The 17,500-nt window shown below is 36.5% G+C and overlaps 1 protein-coding gene across 4 annotated transcripts in view; it reads right to left on the minus strand.

Moving 5' to 3' along the window:
* LOC137648671 (multidrug resistance-associated protein 1-like) overlaps positions 1-17,500 on the minus strand; it is a 105,728-nt gene that overhangs the window by 67,644 nt on the left and 20,584 nt on the right. For 2 of the 4 annotated variants that reach the window (XM_068381682.1, XM_068381680.1), the window contains exons 8-13: positions 17,198-17,378; positions 15,014-15,182; positions 7,868-8,019; positions 5,966-6,103; positions 3,247-3,393; positions 845-929 (exon numbers count right to left, since the gene is read on the minus strand). In XM_068381682.1, the coding sequence (XP_068237783.1) occupies positions 845-929; positions 3,247-3,393; positions 5,966-6,103; positions 7,868-8,019; positions 15,014-15,182; positions 17,198-17,378 (872 nt within the window). Of the gene's footprint in view, positions 1-844; positions 930-3,246; positions 3,394-5,019; positions 5,167-5,965; positions 6,104-7,867; positions 8,020-15,013; positions 15,183-17,197; positions 17,379-17,500 lie in introns of all 4 variants that reach the window. The other 2 variants (XM_068381681.1, XM_068381679.1) reach the window with 1 other exon arrangement.

Here is a 17,500-nt window from a genome sequence, read left to right on the forward strand (position 1 = left end):
GGGTGAACACCTAGATGGAAGAATTGTCTTTCTTCAGGATTCAGTATCGATAAATAGCAATAGTTTTCCTGTGCAATGGCCAGGTCTATTCTGGGGATTCTAATATAAGATCAAATCCAGCAATAAATTTATACGGGGTAAGCCTATCACAAAGAGATAAAGGGAGGGACAATTTAGTATTTCCTTCATTTACTGAATTATCTAATCATATATTCATGTATTTATTCATCATTCTGTATTGTAAATAATTTCACCGATATTAATGTGTCCAACTTCAAAATACTCTTCAATCCCGTCTCAAATATTGTCATTCAAGAAGTGAAAAATGAAACAAGTTCTAATTTCAGAAGTAATTGAGATCAAAGCAAAATAGTGAAATAATGCATCATACAGTGTGGTGCAAAAGGCAGGCCGTTAGCGGTAGTCAGGACATCAAGTGGTACCTGGCATAAGATGTAACAGAAGAGGTATCAATCAACTACCTCACATTTACCATAAAACCATAGAAACGGCCAGAAATTTACAGAGTGAGATATCGAAAAGGAAGTAAATGAATCAATCCATAACAAATAGAAATGAGAAACATAACTAATTCGAAAACAAGAGCGGCTTTCTCATTCTGCCTCTTACTATACTGTAATTAGAGCATTATGGTGCTCTCTCTCTCTCTCTCTCTCTCTCTCTCTCTCTCTCTCTCTCTCTCTCTCTCTCTCTCTCTCTCTCTCTCTCTCTCTCTCTCTCTCTCTCTCTAAATCTAAATCTAATAAATACATAAATATTTAACAAATCTTAAGAGAAACATCACTGACAATCATTTGACTTATTTCATTTTTCCATGACTTACTTTGATTGGTGTCGTGAGACACGCTGTTGGGGTCTAATTCGTCATTATTCAAGAATTTGTTCAGCCTCTGTAGAGACACGTTCGCCTATGAAAAAGGGGTCATTATTACTATCATTATTATAATTATCATATTTCACAATGACCCTACAATGTTAAGATCAAATAGGCCTACTTTAGCTTATGTTGATAAAAAGCTTTGCACGATATCATCTCCAAATTATTATATTGCTTAATCAATTGATGCATAATGTAAGCAACAAAACTTTAGCTTGTGGTTTAGGCCTACTGTTAGGAAAAGTTTATTTGCTGGAGCAACTCGAAATAATATTTGACCCAACTGTTCTACCTTCATGCGACAATTAGGTAAAAATGAAAAAGTAATTATATGATTTATATGATATATCATTTGTTATTTGTAGTGTATACTGATGGATTACATATTCTATCTTTAATGCATAATGCATCGAAATGAGTAACGAATGAAAATATTCTAATATAAAGAATGTTCAACCTACAGCAGTGTTTTAATAACTTCAAAATAAGCTTTAGATAACATAACACTTAAGATTATTTCATTATGATTCATTCTACATAAAAGCAAAGCATTTTAGTAAAGCAATTTGTAATTGAAAAGGCCTCCATGAACAATTAAAATTGTGCAAAAGATTTCAACAGACACCCAATGAAATTATTACAGAAATGTGCAACTAAAGCATTCCACAAAACTCGTACAAAGAGACATCGTGCACGAATGGTATGCAAGGATGGTAAAACACATTTTAAATTAGTTAAACGCCCAACGAATCTGTAATTTCATTATCATGGCAGGGCAACATACAACTTAAATATCATGCATGACAACCTACCTCTCATAAAACATGCCCAGGGACCTACCATTCAATTCCGTGCATGACAACCAACTTTTGAACATCATGTCCCAGCAATCTACCATATGATATCATGAATGACATTTCCTTATCGTTCTGTGGTAATCTACAATTCAATTCTATACCCCGGTAACCTACTATTCGTTATCATTCCCTGATAACCTACTATTCATTTTAGCCTTGAAAACCTATTGCCCATATACATGCACTGGCCCCTTATAACCAGCAATAAGCTGCCAGGACACAACAATGATATAACTTCAGAATCATTGGATTTAAGTGGAATTATGAGATAAAAGTAGAAGAAGTTGGACAGTAAGATGGAAGAAAGAAAGCAAGAGCATATAAAGTAGAAGGATATAAAGCAAGTGCAGCTAGGGGTCAAAAGAATTCTACACTCTTAAAAACCTCCCATGAGGGTAAAAAAACAGGTAGGGCCTCATTGCAAACATAATGATAATAATAATTATAAAGAAAATTCTTTAAAAAGTCGGTGAAAAAACAAAGCGGTTAAAAGAAGGGAAGAATATAGAACCACCCAGCATCATACAATTTCTTACGTAAATATACAGGAAATTTCTATAGCCTGCCTTGCAAACGTCCCTCAAATGGCCTCTCCTCAGCCATGGGTCACTTCGCTCCCAAATAAACATTATCTCATTGCTCCTCTGCTCTAGCAAGCAGTAGTTTACATGGATGTGGCGCACATGCCATGCGCGTGGGTCACTAATAAAGTATCATAATTAGCTATAATTACTTGACACCAGAATCTCTTATAATCTGTGTTGTTATTATTATTATTATTATTATTATTATTATTATTATTATTATTATTATTATTATTATTATTATTATTATTTACATAAATCAGCTGTGAGAAGGAGATGGCCAATCACGATGCGAGGTGGCGGTGGCCAATAATAAGGCGAGAATACGAGAGGGGGACAAGTCTGAGATGAGGCCCATCCCGGAATCATTTGTCATAGCTGTTAGAAATTACTCAAGGATGGGGAATAACATTTACTAAAGTCCCTTGAATAATTATATTATTCACGCCCAAAATAATATTTGGAGCTTCTATAGATGGAGGAGAGGATTAATGATTACATAGAAACTGGTAAAATTAGTTGCTATTTAACTGAGTAACTGAGGCCATAATCAAGCTTGAACATGCACTTCCTTTCAGTACAGAATTTGGACAAAATAGACGTTTAAGAGGTTAATCCCAGACCATGGAAAATATAGAATAGGTTAAGATTGATTAGCATGTCATTAGATAATAGATCCAGTTAAAGTTTTGCTTCCGGCATACTCTATCTTAAAACCAACCATTGAACCAATGTAGATTCTGCGGAGGTTTGACATGTTGAAGCTAATTACCTAAGTTATAAGAAAAAGTTTTCTACGGGTTAAGTTGGTGATTAATCGTGTTTATATGGAGTATACCCAGTCACTAAAAGTGCTTTGAACATGCATTTCTTTACAGTCACTCCTTTAAATCACTCCTCCTTTTACCTGCACAACGCTTGCTACCAACATCGGCATCATGGATATTGGGAACCTTAGAAGATTGAACAGAGACAGCGCCACGAACGCTTTATTGGGACTCAGTATATTTTGGGGAGACAAATTCACATACGTCGCAAACGTTGCTAGGGATACCTGTGGAGATCATCATGATGAAACAAAATAGAATATCAATTATGAATCAGTAAAGAGATTTAGTAGCTCAACCTAAGATGATTATGAGAAAAGTAAACACTACAACAGACATGAGACGAATAACCACATAAACCTATAGAGCTTTATAATAAATTCAATAACATTTACGTTAAATCAGTTATTGTAAGATATCTAGTATCAATCATTTTTCAGACTGTCATGAAACCTTTGAGAAGGATGTCTTTTATTGCAAGGAAAGTGATAAATGGCGCAAGATAAAGTTTAAGACGTTGAACAGCAAGGTGAAAGGAAATTAAAGGGATCTGGTTAAACATAATTGGCTGACATCCTTTGGTATAACCAACAGTTTGCTACGCAAGGAACGCTGTGTAAAGGAACTATTCATAAAAGTCTTTCTTGAGCTTAATAAAATGGATATACGGAATATATATGTACCTTTCTGAGTGTGGACACCTATATATAGTGAAAGGGTTTGCATATCGCCATGATTAGCAAAGCTGTACTAGTCAGAGCCAGCCATACTAGGTTGGCTTGCTATAAGTGATCAGACCAAAATCTCCCACTATCACCAATCCACATTTGGCCAGCGTGGTGATGAAAACTGGCCAAACCCTAGACATGAATGAAGACATTTCTGAGGCCTTTATCATGCAGTGGACTAGAAACAGCTGCACTTCTTGTTTATATATATACATATATATACATCTATACATATATAGATAGATAGATAGATAGATAGATAGATAAGCATACATTTATATGTATATCCATATACATGCGTATATATACACATACATATACACACACACGTATATATATATATATATATATATATATATATATATATATATATATATATATATATATATATATATATATATTTATATATATATATATATATATATATATATATATATATATATATATATATATATGTGTGTGTGTGTGTGTGTGTGTACATATACATATACATATATATATATATATATATATATATATATATATATATATATATATATATATATATATATATATATATATATATATATATATAATTCACCAGTTATATATGTATTTGATATATGTTTTCAGGATGGGTTTTTGGGGATCCTTCCAAGCCAATATCAAGGTGTGAGATAAAAAAAAAGGTCTTTTTCATTTCTTGCCAAGAATCTAATAAACTCACGAGAGACTATAGTTAATAAGCAGATGTTCATAGCTCTAAAAAGATAGACCACATACAACTGTCAAATTTGGATGCATATAGAGCTCATTAGACGTTGATCAATATGCATAAATATATTCAGAATATAAAACCATTACTTTGAATAACCACACTCAGTTATCAGTTCCTGTTACAAAAATTACAGCCCAATGCAGATCTCTAGAATACAACACCAAATTCAGAGTGGTAATATCCTACAGCCTCAAATACAAAGACAATACAGTAACATAAAGGCCCCATATAGAAAACTGGAACAAAGAAGGTTACAGAAACGTAATAATTCAAATTAAAAGAACAATACTATTCCATTAACGATTACGATAAACGCACGAACATACGAAAGAAGCCAACCGAACTTGCAATTCCAACAACAGAAATACCTGGACGGTCGCCACTATCAGGAATGGCAACATTGTCATTGGCATCCTTAGGATATTAAGGAGCGAGATCGAAGTGAATATCCTTTCGGATGTCAAAATGTTAGTAGGGTCTGACATGACAAAGGTTAGGAACATAACGAGCGTTACCTGGAAGGGAAATATTGATTAGTCACATAACAGTAGAAAATTTCATGACATAGGTTCTAATTATAAGAAAAGGTTCATATTTTAAGACAAATTTCTAAATAACAAAGAGAAGGATAACTCTCTAGAAAAGAATTCAAAATGCAAAAAGAGCTCAATTTATAAGAAAATGCTGAACCTACAAAAATAGGATTCAACTTACGAGAAAATGGTTCTCATCGTAAGAAAAGGGTTCAATTCACAATAAAATAGGTATCCTTACCAGGAAAGAGTTGGTCCTACCAGGAAAGAATTGACATTACCAGGAAAGAGTTGACCTTACTATGAGAGAATTGACATTACCAGGAAAGAGTTGATCTTACTAGGAGAGAATTGACATTACCAGGAAAAAGTTAACCTTACCAGGAAAGAATTGACATTACCAGGAAAGGGTTGATCTTACCAAGAGAGAATTGACATTACCAGGAAAAATCTGACCTTATCAGGTGAAAATTGACATCACCAAGAAAGGGTTGATCTTACCAGGAAAGAATTGACATTACCAGGAAAGAGTTGACCTTACTAAGGGAGAATTGACATTACCAGGAAAGGGTTGATCTTACTAGGAGAGAATTGACATTACCAGGAAAGAGTTAACCTTACCAGGAAAGAGTTAACCTTACCAGGAAAGAATTGACATTAGCAGGAAAGGGTTGATCTTACCAAGAGAGAATTGACATTACCAGGAAAAATCTGACCTTACCAGGTGAAAATTAACATTACCAGGAGAGGGTTGATCTTACCAAAAGAGAATTGACATTACCAGAAAAGGCGTGCACGACCAGATGATTGATGTTCCAGCGTTCAGATAAGCGGCTTTCTTGAGCACTTTGATTTCCCGAGCTCTGACCCCCATCACCTGCTCTTCGAAGGAGGGCTCCCAGGCGTACAGCTTCAGTACCTGCGAGAAATCAAATTAGTGAATTGAGTGTATAATGGGAGTAGGTTTTGGATATGTAAATTTAGGTTATATGGCCCAGCATTAGGGGCAACGGGCTATATAAAAACTACAAATCCCCCCCAGTAGCATTTCAAAGTATAATTTATGAGACTTTCAGCAGTTTGGTGAATGGTAAGAAGCAGTATTTGAAGCAGGTAGAAAAAAACAATGAGGTAAGTACTTATTAGGAAGATAAAAGTAGAGGAAAAGCATATATATATATATATATATATATATATATATATATATATATATATATATATATATATATATATACATATATATATATATATATATATATATATATATATATATATATATATATATATATATATATATATATATATATATATATATATGTATATATATATATATATATATATATATATATATATATATATATATATATATATATATATATATATTTAAATAATCAGATGTTATTATTTGGGCAGAAGCCTACAAGTACTACTATATTATCATTAATATTCTAAAAAATTGAATACTGAATCATTATAATTAGATTTGGGATGACTATTAATCATTTTTGTACAATTACTCTAATTAACTTGAAGTATGTGATTATACATTTTATATTAAGAATGATATCAATTATCATTATCATAATAATAGTGTCATCATCATTACCAATAATAATGATGATAATAACATTATCATCAATATAATTAGTAGCCTTTCGTCAACCCTGATTGGAACAGCAGAATGCTACAAGCCTAAAAGCTCTAACGAAAAGGATATAAAGAAGTAATAGAGAATAACGAATAAACTAGAAATGAAAAATAAAAGAAAAATATAAATATATTAATATCAGAAACAACACAGAAAAGGTAAGTCATATACTGTATAAACTATGAAGTAAGACTGATGTGTTGTTAATATTATTACCATTACCGTTAACAATAATCATGATTATACTGTTCATTTTTTTTTTTTTTTTTTTTTTTTGCCTACACATACACTGAATAGCCTGACCTATTCTTTACATATTCTCCTCTGACCTCATAGACCTGATAACACTGAGATTACCAAACATTTATTCTTCACCTAAGGGGTTAACTACTGTACTGTAATTGTTCAGTGGCCACTTTCCACCTTGGTAAGGGTAGATGAACCCTTATTAGCTATGGTAAGTAGATCTTCTAGGAGAAGGACACTCCAAAATCAAACCATTGTTCTCTAGTCTTGGGTAGTGTCATAGCCTTTGTACCATGGTCGTCCACTATCTTGGGTTAGAGTTCTCTTGCTTGATGGAACACTCGGGCACACTATTCTATCTAATTTTCTCTTCCTCTTGTTTTGTTAAAGTTTTTTATAGTTTATATAGGATTTATTTCAGTATTGTTACTGGTCTTAAAACATTTTATTTTTCCTTTTTTTTTTCCTTTCCGCACTGGGCTATTTTCCCTGTTGGAGCTCCTGGGCTTATAGCACCCTGCTTTTCCAACAATGGTTGTAGCTTAGCAGGTAATAATAATAATAATAATAATAATAATAATAATAATAATAATAATAATAATAATAATAATAATAATACCATCAACGTCATCAACATCTGTATTATGAAGTTCTCATGTAATTTTGATAGAACAATAACTCTTGTCATTATGATAATTATAGTCATTAATCATTATTATTACCATCACCAATAACAGTTGCAATAGCAGTAATATTATTTCAATACCACCGAATACCAATACATCTTACCTTAATGCCATTGAGAATTTCGTTCATGAGTTTGACCCTTTTGTCTTTATTCTTCATTTGACTAATTTGGAATATCTTGCTCTTGTTGGCGATGAACCCATTGATGGGAATGAGGGCCACCAGTACCCCAAGGCCGGACAGCACGGATATGCCTGCAATGCGAATGGCCAATGGACAGTATTTAATAGGGCTGCAATGCGAATGGCCAATGGACAGTATTTAATAGGGCTGCAATGCGAATGGCCAATGGACAATCTTTAATGGGGCTGCAATGCGAATGGCCAGTGGACAATCTTTAATGGGGCTGCAATGCGAATGGCCAATGGACAGTATTTAATGGGGCTGCAATGCGAATGGCCAATGGACAATCTTTAATGGGGCTGCAATGCGAATGGCCAATGGACAGTATTTAATGGGGCTGCAATGCGAATGGCCAATGGACAATCTTTAATGGGGCTGCAATGCGAATGGCCAGTGGACAATCTTTAATGGGGCTGCAATGCGAATGGCCAATGGACAATCTTTAATGGGGCTGCAATGTGAATGGACAATGTACAATCTTTAATGGGGCTGCAATGTGAATGGCCAATGGACAATCTTTAATGGGGCTGCAATGCGAATGGCCAATGGACAATCTTTAATGGGGCTGCATTGCGAATGGCCAAAGGACAATCTTTAATGGGGCTGCAATGCGAATGGCCAATGGACAGTATTTAATGGGGCTGCAATGCGAATGGCCAATGGACAATCTTTAATGGGGCTGCAATGCGAATGGCCAGTGGACAATCTTTAATGGGGCTGCAATGCGAATGGCCAGTGGACAATCTTTAATGGGGCTGCAATGCGAATGGCCAGTGGACAGTCTTTAATGGGGCTGCAATGTGTATGGCCAATGGACAATCTTTAATGGGGCTGCAATGCGAATGGCCAATGGAAAATCTTAAATGGGGCTGCAATGCGAATGGCCAATGGACAATCTTTAATGGGGCTGCAATGCGAATGGCCAATGGACAATCTTTAATAGGGCTGCAATGCGAATGGCCAATGGACAATCTTTAATGGGGCTGCAATGCGAATGGCCAATGGACAATCTTTAATGGGGCTGCATTGCGAATGGCCAATGGACAATCTTTAATGGGGCTCCAATGCAAATGGCCAGTGGACAATCTTTAATGGGGCTGCAATGCGAATGGCCAGTGGACAATCTTTAATGGGGCTGCAATGCGAATGGCCAATGGACAATCTTTAATGGGGCTGCATTGCGAATGGCCAATGGACAGTATTTAATGGGGCTGCAATGCGAATGGCCAATGGATAGTATTTAATGGGGCTGCAATGCGAATGGCCAATGGACAATCTTTAATGGGGCTGCAATGCGAATGGCCAGTGGACAATCTTTAATGGGGCTGCAATGCAAATGGCCAGTGGACAATCTTTAATGGGGCTGCAATGTGTATGGCCAATGGACAATCTTTAATGGGGCTGCAATGCGAATGGCCAATGGAAAATCTTAAATGGGGCTGCAATGCGAATGGCCAATGGACAATCTTTAATGGGGCTGCAATGCGAATGGCCAATGGACAATCTTTAATAGGGCTGCAATGCGAATGGCCAATGGAAAATCTTAAATGGGGCTGCAATGCGAATGGCCAATGGACAATCTTTAATGGGGCTGCAATGCGAATGGCCAATGGACAATCTTTAATGGGGCTGCAATGCGAATGGCCAATGGACAATCTTTAATGGGGCTGCAATGCGAATGGCCAATGGACAATCTTTAATGGGGGCTCCAATGCAAATGGCCAATGGACAATCTTTAATGGGGCTCCAATGCAAATGGCCAGTGGACAATCTTTAATGGGGCTCCAATGCGAATGGCCAATGGACAATCTTTAATGGGGCTGCAATGTGAATGGACAATGGACAATCTTTAATGGGGCTGCAATGCGAATGGCCAATGGAAAATCTTAAATGGGGCTGCATTGCGAATGTCCAATGGACAATCTTTAATGGGGCTGCAATGCGAATGGCCAATGGACAATCTTTAATGGGGCTGCAATGCGAATGGCCAATGGACAATCTTTAATGGGGCTGCAATGCGAATGGCCAATGGACAATCTTTAATGGGGCTCCAATGCAAATGGCCAATGGACAATCTTTAATGGGGCTCCAATGCAAATGGCCCGTGGACAATCTTTAATGGGGCTGCAATGCGAATGGCCAATGGACAATCTTTAATGGGGCTCCAATGCAAATGGCCAATGGACAATCTTTAATGGGGCTGCAATGCAAATGGCCAATGGACAATCTTTAATGGGGCTGCAATGCGAACGGCCAATGGACAATCTTTAATGGGGCTCCAATGCAAATGGCCAGTGGACAATCTTTAATGGGGCTGCAATGCAAATGGCCAATGGACAATCTTTAATGGGGCTGCATTGCGAATGGCCAATGGACAATCTTTAATGGGGCTGCAATGCAAATGGCCAGTGGACAATCTTTAATGGGGCTGCAATGCGAATGGCCAATGGACAATCTTTAATGGGGCTGCAATGCGAATGGCCAATGGACAATCTTTAATGGGGCTGCAATGCGAACGTATAATGGACAATCTTTAATGGGGCTCCAATGCAAATGGCCAGTGGACAATCTTTAATGGGGCTGCAATGCAAATGGCCAATGGACAATCTTTAATGGGGCTGCAATGCGAATGGCCACTGGACAATCTTTAATGGGGCTGCAATGCGAATGGCCAATGGACAATCTTTAATGGGGCTGCAATGCGAATGGCCAATGGACAATCTTTAATGGGGCTGCAATGCAAATGGCCCGTGGACAATCTTTAATGGGGCTGCAATGCGAATGGCCAATGGACAATCTTTAATAGGGCTCCAATGCAAATGGCCAATGGACAATCTTTAATGGGGCTGCAATGCAAATGGCCAATGGACAATCTTTAATGGGGCTGCAATGCGAACGGCCAATGGACAATCTTTAATGGGGCTCCAATGCAAATGGCCAGTGGACAATCTTTAATGGGGCTCCAATGCAAATGGCCAATGGACAATCTTTAATGGGGCTGCATTGCGAATGGCCAATGGACAATCTTTAATGGGGCTGCAATGCAAATGGCCAGTGGACAATCTTTAATGGGGCTGCAATGCGAATGGCCAATGGACAATCTTTAATGGGGCTGCAATGCGAATGGCCAATGGACAATCTTTAATGGGGCTGCAATGCGAACGTATAATGGACAATCTTTAATGGGGCTCCAATGCAAATGGCCAGTGGACAATCTTTAATGGGGCTGCAATGCAAATGGCCAATGGACAATCTTTAATGGGGCTGCAATGCGAATGGCCACTGGACAATCTTTAATGGGGCTGCAAAGCGAATGGCCAATGGACAATCTTTAATGGGGCTGCAATGCGAATGGCCAATGGACAATCTTTAATGGGGCTGCAATGCAAATGGCCAATGGACAATCTTTAATGGGGCTCCAATGCAAATGGCCAGTGGACAATCTTTAATGGGGCTCTAATGCGAATGGCCAATGGACAATCTTTAATGGGGCTGCAATGCGAATGGCCACTGGACAATCTTTAATGGGGCTGCAATGCGAATGGCCAATGGACAATCTTTAATGGGGCTGCAATGCGAATGGCCAATGGACAATCTTTAATGGGGCTGCAATGCAAATGGCCAATGGACAATCTTTAATGGGGCTCCAATGCAAATGGCCAGTGGACAATCTTTAATGGGGCTGCAATGCGAATGGCCAATGGACAATCTTTAATGGGGCTGCAATGCGAATGGCCAATGGACAATCTTTAATGGGGCTGCAATGCGAATGGCCAATGGACAATCTTTAATGGGGCTCCAATGCAAATGGCCAATGGACAATCTTTAATGGGGCTGCAATGCGAATGGCCAATGGACAATCTTTAATGGGGCTGCAATGCGAATGGCCAATGGACAATCTTTAATGGGGCTCCAATGCAAATGGCCAATGGACAATCTTTAATGGGGCTGCAATGCGAATGGCCAATGGACAATCTTTAATGGGGCTGCAATGCGAATGGCCAATGGACAATCTTTAATGGGGCTGCAATGCGAATGGCCAATGGACAATCTTTAATGGGGCTGCAATGCGAATGGCCAATGGACAATCTTTAATGGGGCTGCAATGCGAACGTATAATGGACAATCTTTAATGGGGCTGCAATGCAAATGGCCAGTGGACAATCTTTAATGGGGCTGCAATGCAAATGGCCAATGGACAATCTTTAATGGGGCTGCAATGCGAATGGCCACTGGACAATCTTTAATGGGGCTGCAATGCGAATGGCCAATGGACAATCTTTAATGGGGCTGCAATGCGAATGGCCAATGGACAATCTTTAATGGGGCTGCAATGCAAATGGCCAATGGACAATCTTTAATGGGGCTGCATTGCGAATGGCCAATGGACAATCTTTAATGGGGCTGCATTGCGAATGGCCAATGGACAATCTTTAATGGGGCTGCATTGCGAATGGCCAATGGACAATCTTTAATGGGGCTGCAATGCGAATGGCCAATGGACAATCTTTAATGGGGCTGCATTGCGAATGGCCAATGGACAATCTTTAATGGGGCTGCAATGCGAATGGCCAATGGACAATCTTTAATGGGGCTGCATTGCGAATGGCCAATGGACAATCTTTAATGGGGCTGCAATGCGAATGGCCAATGGACAATCTTTAATGGGGCTGCATTGCGAATGGCCAATGGACAATCTTTAATGGGGCTGCAATGCGAATGGCCAATGGACAATCTTTAATGGGGCTGCAATGTGAATGGACAATGGACAATCTTTAATGGGGCTGCAATGCGAATGGCCAATGGACAATCTTTAATGGGGCTGCAATGCGAATGGCCAATGGACAATCTTTAATGGGGCTGCAATGTGAATGGCCAATGGACAATCTTTAATGGGGCTGCAATGTGAATGGCCTTGGACAATCTTTAATGGGGCTGCAATGCGAATGGCCAATGGACAATCTTTAATGGGGCTGCAATGCGAATGGCCAATGGACAATCTTTAATGGGGCTGCAATGTGAATGGCCAATGGACAATCTTTAATGGGGCTGCAATGTGAATGGCCTTGGACAATCTTTAATGGGGCTGCAATGCGAATGGCCAATGGACAATCTTTAATGGGGCTGCATTGCGAATGGCCAATGGACAATCTTTAATGGGGCTGCAATGTGAATGGCCAATGGACAATCCTTAATGGGGCTGCAATGCGAATGGCCAATGGACAATCTTTAATGGGGCTGCAATGCGAATGGCCAATGGACAATCTTTAATGGGGCTATACCTTATGGATCAGGAATAAGTGTTTAATGTTTTTTGGTATTCTTAATGGGAGGGTGATTGAAATAGGGATATTTCATATGATATCGTTTATCTATTTCCTTATTTCCTTTCCCCACTCGGCTATTTTTTCCTTGGGCTTTCAACATCTTGCTTTTCCCATTAGGGTTGTAGCTTAGCTAGTAATAATAATAATAATAGTAACAATAATAATAATAATAATGGGATGAACATTTTGGAATAAAGATGGCTGGTGGAATATCTCCAATGGGTGGTTAATAAAATATGCAATTATCATTATTATTATTACTAGCCAAGCTACAACCCTAGTTGGAAAAGCAAGATGCTATAAGCCCAAGGGCTCCAATATGGAAAAATAGCCCAGTGAGGAAAGGAAATAAGGAAATAAATAAATGATGAGAACAAACTAACAATAAATCATTCTAAAAACAGTAACAACGTCAAAATAGATATGTCATATATAAATAATCAGATGGGTAAATGGGTTATCTTCAATGGGAAGGAAAAATAAGGAATAGTAAAGGGCTATTGAGGTATCTTAGGAAACTACGAAATCTGTAATAGAGGTTAAAACATTATCAAGTTTCTAAAAGGGATTGAAAAAAGTGATTGTTAAAGTTCCTATTTTTTTTTTTATCACTATAAGTTAAAAGATTATATTGACTTAAGGTCAAATTTACAAAACATTGATAACTAGAGTAAAAAGTAAAACTTTCTTGAAGATATTAGTAATAGATTTTATAAAATTATTTCTTAAATGCGATCAATGAATAATAAAATCTACCAGCAAATTTCTAAACTATGGAATGAACAGTATGTTATGGAAGCTGCTTTATTTGAAAAAAAAAAAAAAATAGCATAAAACTGTTTAAGGGAAAATCCCGATTTAAATTTGAACTAAATAACAAAATATACAAAAAAAAAAATTAAAATACTGAATAAAGAATGAAAGTAATATGGTACTAACTTATCTCCTAACCTCACAAAAGCTGCATTTAATTTTCTATTATCTGAAATGTAAGTAGTAGATTAATGAAGTAGAAAAATCTCAGAAATAGAGGACTTGCTAAACATGGGAATTTGGACAGAAAATGTCTAAGATAAAAAATTAGTGGAGAGAGAGAGAGAGAGAGAGAGAGAGAGAGAGAGAGAGAGAGAGAGAGAGAGAGAGAGAGAGAGAGAGAGCATTAACTAACGTCTAACACTGTCAAGGAGAATCTGACAAATAAAAATGAATGATGGTGTAGATAAAAGCAGATAAAAAAACTACAATATTCTAAAGGAGAAATATCCCTATGCAGATGAAAAGGATCCCAAAGAGAGCAAATAACATTGCTAACCTAAGAAATTTCATAGAAGGTAAAATTTAATGCAGCATTGCCAATCCAGATTCTAAGATATAGCCAAACCAAAACGACTACCAATACGCAGGTACAGTTGAATTGGAAACCTTTCTACCTGGTGATCTGCAAGACTGGCGTTCGAGTCGCGCTCAAACTCTATAGTTTCTTGCTGTATCTGCAACCTCACCATCCTTATGAGCTACGTGTCGGGGGTTTTGGGGAGCCTATAGGTCTACCTTCTAAGTCATCAGCAGCCATTGCCTGGTGCTCCTTTTCCTAGCTTGGGTGGAGAGGGGGCTTGGACGTTGATCATTGTATGGTTAGTCTCTATGGCATTGTGACTGTCCCTTAGCTCTGCCATTCACGAGTAGCCTTTAAACCTTTAAAAGCTCACAATAAATCTAAGAATTGAGATTAACTAACCTAAGAGATCCCAGAGGAGGTACAGGGCCATAGCTATCTGCAGAGGAGCTGACCACAGGAGATTGATGTACGTGGAGAGGTCCATGAACCTCTGGGCATCCACGGACATGAGGTTTACAATTTCTCCCACGGTGGATTCTTTCCTGGCAGAGCTGGATACCTTCAGGGCCTAAATTTGAAAAAATAAAAAATCATAAAATTACACACACACACACCTATATATATATATATATATATATATATATATATATATATATATATATATATATATATATATATATATATATATATACACTGTATATATACATATATATATATACAGTATATGTATATATACATACATATATATATATATATATATATATATATATATATATATATATATATATATATATATATATATACAGTATATGTATATATACAGTATATATATATATATATATATATATATATATATATATATATATATATATATATATATATATATATATTGAGCCCAACCCCCTGCGATATTTCATGCATTCTTTAGGAGGTTGGGCTCAAGATAAATAGAAGAAAGACAGATGATGAGAACGGAATATGCAATGGACGATGAAATATCATTGGAAGGCGAAAGGATTAATGGGGTAGAATCATTTAAATATTTAGGAATTATAATCTCTAATACAGGATCTTTAGAAATTGAGTTTGATGAAAGATTGAAAAATACAAATCAGACAATGGTTAGGTTAAGTGAAATTTGGAAATCAAATCACCTGAAATTACATATGAAAACCCGGCAATATATCAATTTAGTGAGATGGGTGTTACTCTATGGACATGAGCCATGGTATGGCTGAAACAATCTCCAATAGATTTAGTAGATTGAGAACAAAGCCCTCAGAAGATTATTGGGAGTTAAATGGCAGGACAGGATTAGAAAAGAAACTATATGAGAGATTACTCGAGTGCCATATGTGGATGAGATCAAGGTGAGGGGTAGATGGAAATGGTTTGGGCATGCTCCTCGCAATCCCCAAGAGAGATTAGCTCCACAAGGTAGTAGAGGAGTTGGCAGACCCAGGCCTACATGGCTGAGGAATATGAAGCGGGAAGTCGGAGATGATGAATGGAAAAGTATTGATAGATAGAAAAGACTGGCGAAATCTAACCGAAGCCACTTGCATCAATAGCCAGACGAGGAGGTGATATATATATATATATATATATATATATATATATATATATATATATATATATATATATATATATATATATATATATATATATATGCTCACTGAAAAATGCCCAGTATTATTAACAAAAAAGCAGCATGGAAAATATGCATTTTTTTTCTTTCCTTTTTTTTTTTTTTTTTTTTTAAATTACACATTTGAGCGACTAGGTTCACAGATGATGGACGAAAGTTATTAAATCAATTGTGTAATTTACAAAAAAAAAAAAAAATATTTCATAATCGTCTTCTATCATTTTGGACACTTTTCAGCATAATAAGGAAGTATGATATAATGCTTATTTGCAATATATATATATATATATATATATATATATATATATATATATATATATATATATATACATATATATATATATATACATACATATATATATATATATATATATATATATATATATATATATATATATATATACATATATATATATATATATATATATATATATATATATATATATATATATACATACATACATACATACCCTGTATTCTTATAAAACTGTTGGGAGAGCGACTATTTCTCATTTGAGAACTAGGAAATTAATACGAAATTAATATTTTCAGGAATAAACATGATCATGCTTAAATATTTCTTGCTTCTTTCTTACAGTTGTTTCTCCAAGGGATTATTTCTGACAATAAATCTATAAACAAATAGATTAATAAACAATCTTATTTTCCCTTGTGGATTGTTTTGAATGAAGTAATCATTTCTTATTGTTTTCATTTGACAAACTCTAAAAAGAGGAACTATTTTTATATGAAAGTCTAGAAAATCAAATGAAAGCTTGTTTATATTTGACTGTTATCCTCACACACAACGACCTTTTCTCTATTTGAGACCCTAAAAAATAAAAGAGACATTTCTTATTGCAAGACGAATGAAATATTTTCTTTTTCTCAAGAAGAAATAAAACTAAAATAAAATGTCCAAATAAAATCCACACCTTCTGGTAAACAGCTGATATAACGCCAGTCCGAATCCTTAGACCAACGAGGAACATTTTCTCGAAATACTGTCCCAGGATGAGAGATTGCACCTGAGCCGCAACAAACATCAGCGCTGCGTAGAAGTAGCCGTGCCAGGCCGGTTCGTCGGCGCCCGACTCCGTGAATGCAATAAGACGCCTGCACGGGTATATTAAAGGGCATTAATGGACGTTTACATCTGGTATTAGTTATTATTATTACTTCGAACTGGTCACTTCAACAAAACAAAATCGTTGTTATTGTCCCTTTATTGGACTTAC

This window comes from Palaemon carinicauda, chromosome 10 (genome assembly GCF_036898095.1).
Source record: "Palaemon carinicauda isolate YSFRI2023 chromosome 10, ASM3689809v2, whole genome shotgun sequence".
NCBI lineage: Eukaryota > Metazoa > Arthropoda > Malacostraca > Decapoda > Palaemonidae > Palaemon > Palaemon carinicauda.